Source organism: Apis dorsata, unplaced genomic scaffold, assembly GCF_000469605.1.
Source record: "Apis dorsata unplaced genomic scaffold, Apis dorsata 1.3 scaffold_631, whole genome shotgun sequence".
Classification (NCBI taxonomy): Eukaryota; Metazoa; Arthropoda; class Insecta; order Hymenoptera; family Apidae; genus Apis; species Apis dorsata.
The window spans coordinates 633,388-636,683 of NW_006263826.1; the positions used below are offsets into that span (position 1 = coordinate 633,388).

At 43.0% G+C, this 3,296-nt stretch overlaps 1 protein-coding gene across 2 annotated transcripts in view; it reads left to right on the forward strand.

Annotated features, from left to right (window-relative positions):
* The window catches only part of LOC102671676 (single Ig IL-1-related receptor-like), a 53,213-nt gene that overhangs the window by 31,356 nt on the left and 18,561 nt on the right, over nt 1–3,296 (forward strand). For both annotated transcript variants that reach the window (XR_004151304.1, XM_031513232.1), the window contains exon 2: nt 2,729–2,910. Coding sequence is in view for 1 of the 2 variants with exons in the window: in XM_031513232.1 (XP_031369092.1) it covers nt 2,729–2,910 (182 nt within the window). In the remaining variant the exon portion in view is untranslated. The remainder of the gene's footprint in view (nt 1–2,728; nt 2,911–3,296) is intronic.

Here is a 3,296-nt window from a genome sequence, read left to right on the forward strand (position 1 = left end):
CGAGGCTCCGTATATAATCCATCTTTTTCCAAGAAATCGTTGTCTCGACATCTCGATTGCGATTCCTTGATTCCTTGTTTTCGAAATAATAATAATAATAATAATAATCCAAAAATCGTTGCACGCTAATTTTCGTTCGTACGGTTCGCGTGCTCGATTCGAGTTACGAGAGAGTCGCGCGGCGGCTTTATTCCGAGAAGAAACGCGACGAAGCGTGAGAAGGAGAGAAGAGCGGCAACGAGGCGGGACGGGGAGGGGCAGGGGAATTCTATCTCGGCACGTACGCGCGAATTCGCACTCCGTTGTTATCGTCTACGACGACGACGAATGCGCGAACAACGACGCGCTCGTTTCTCTGCCGGCCCGTTCTTGGGAACAATTTGCACCGGCTATTCGTCCTGCTTTCCGCCCTTTCGAGAAACAAGGAACGAATTTCTTTCTTCCCTCCGTTCGTGTGAGAAAAAAAGAAAAAGGAAAAGGAAAGGGAAGGGGAAGGGAAAAGGAAGGAAGAAAGGCGAGACCAATTTTTCCAACAGCGACCGTCGTCGCTCCATTTTTCCATCGACGTCGATGTGTGTCCGTTTCGTCGTCGATTAACGGTTCCTGGCCGGCTATCGATCTCGTTGGGGAATGAACATCGTGAAAACGAAGGGTGGGAGGAAGGGAGGTAACTCGATTCGGTCGGTTTGGCATCGAGGGTGGGGAGGGATATACGATGGTTATTAAAATCCTTCGCTCCTTCTCCACGATTCTATTTGTTTCTGCCTCCCTGGATAAATATTATTCACTGCTGGTAAAGAAGGCAGGAACCTTTGCTAGGATCGCCTTGAGATATTAGTATAGTAAGTAGAAAGAGCTACGATTCGAATATATAAGTTTATTTTCATTTATATAATTAATTATTTCGATCCATATCGATGTATATTTGTATAATTATTATCTTAATTATTCGAATACGAAGTATTAAACTATCGTTAAAAATTGATAATCAGCACTAACCATATCCATGAGAAATAAAAGTTCTTTGAATTCTATGGCTTTGCTAATGTATCGAAATTTAGATACAGATCGGTCATTTTGGATTAGTGTATGTGACAAATACCACGGTAGAAACCAAGAATGCATGTGAAAATAACGTTTCCTTCCGAATTGACCAATCAGATCCCTTCTGCGAGACTTCTTTCCACCAATGAACAGTATACTGTTCACTTGCTAGAAAAAAGTCTTGCGGGACGGCACAGGGGCAAGAGGGGTTCTTCGCTAGGACCGCCTATTTCCACTTCGAACGTTTTGTTGACAAACTTAACACACACAACTTGACGCTACATAATAGTAGAAGAGATATAATTTAAATATATAAAATCGATATATATTTGTACGATTATTATCTTAACTACTCGAACAAACTATTATATTTGTAAATTAAACTATCGTTAACAAATCGTAATTAACTTACTCATATCTATGAGAAATAAGAAAATTTTCTTTGAATTCTAATGTAGTTCTAATGCATCGAAGTTTAGATACAGATCGTCGTAGTTTCTTTTCGCATTAGCCAATCGGACCCGCATTCCTTAGATTTCTTTCAATCGGTGAATTTGCTTCATTGTTACGATAATAATTTCGAGGGAAATCGTAATTCGAACTGATTACCAATCTCGGTAATCCCAAAGGGGTAGCCTTAATCACCAGCACGAGAATTAATTACACGCCTGTGTAAGTGCCCTCTTCTTCGTCGTCGTTGCCTGCCCCTCGATATATCCACGCGTTCCCGGCAAAATTAATTCGATTTCCCCTCGAGGGGAAGGATTCGAATCGAATCTTCTCGTTCTTCCCCCCCTCGTTCTCTCGTAATACATATGGGACCAAGTTTCGACCGTTTCACTCGGTGGATGGAAAAATAAATATGAAAGCGTATGAAAGGGGGATCGATGCAAAGCGAAGCGTGTCGGTGGCGATGAACTTTCCGAGAAGAAGGTGGTGGGACACGCAGCGGAGGACAAGAATGACCGGTGGAAGCGTCGCGACGTGCTACTGTTCTCGCTTTTTCCCCCCTCCCTTCCCTCTCCTTAATCGTTTCTACGAACAGAAAAGTGGAAAATTACTACGGCTCGAAATCGATTCGACTTCCTCGCGTAATCGGCGTATCCTGCCCGTCTCGCAATTCCTTTCTTATTTATTCACGCTTTTACGAGCGTGAAAAATTACTCTTGTTCGATCGATCTCCGAAATCATTTATAGAGATATTCCAATTTTCGAGGCGAAATCTCTATAGAACAAACGTTTCTTTATTTTTTTTTTTCTTTTTTGTTGAAAGTTCGAATAACGAGAAAGAGAGAGATATATATATATATAAAAAGATCGTTTCGAAATTATTTCGTTGCTTATTAAATTCTTTCGATCGACTCCATCATTCGGATCGCCGAATCGAGAGCAAGAAAGATGCGACGAAAAGAAGAAAGGAAGAAAAATAATTTTTCCACGCGCGATCGAATCCTCGTATATAGTAGATAACGATTTCCTCGTGGGTAAAGGTAAAGAAGGCAAACGAGGTTTACATTTGACCGAAGAAGATCGATCGTTGTCATATTTATCGAACGTACGCGACGATATTCGCACGTTATTTTTAAACCTTTGTATTTCTCGACGAGAAACGAGACTCGAGATTCATCCGTCTCCCCTTTTTCTCTTCGAGAGTAATAATCGGTTGGCCGATTGTCGGTTGCAGGTACAAGGACAACAGGGCCTATCCTTGGCCAGGTGGCGAGAGCCACTTCATCCTGTATCCGGAGAGCGCGAACCAGACGATTTACGCGCAGAAGGTGAGAGCCTCTGACGCGGGACGATATTCCTGTCAGGCGAGGAACGATACCACCATCCTCGAAGGGGATATCACGCTCGCCGTCCTCGGTTCGTATATCGTAACTTTCCTAAAAACAATATCCCCCACTTTTCGTATAAAAATATAATCCAACACGATCGTATCCCGTGAAAAGGGTGAACGAGATCGGATGGGAAACGAAATTCAAAAGCATGGAGGAATGCCGTAAGGCAAACGTTTCTAGTTCGTATGGGATAGACGCGGTTGTCGATTAACCATCTCGCTCGATTTATTCGGCTGCAACTTGGAACGATGGAAGGGGGCAGGAGAAGTATTCTTCGATCGATACGAATACGTTGAAAATTGGTTTCGTCCTTGGTTATTTACGCCTCTCCCCCCCTTCCCCTTTCCGGGGATGATTTACTGCTCGTAGAGAGAGAGAGAGAGAGAGAGAGAGAGACTCATTTACACACAC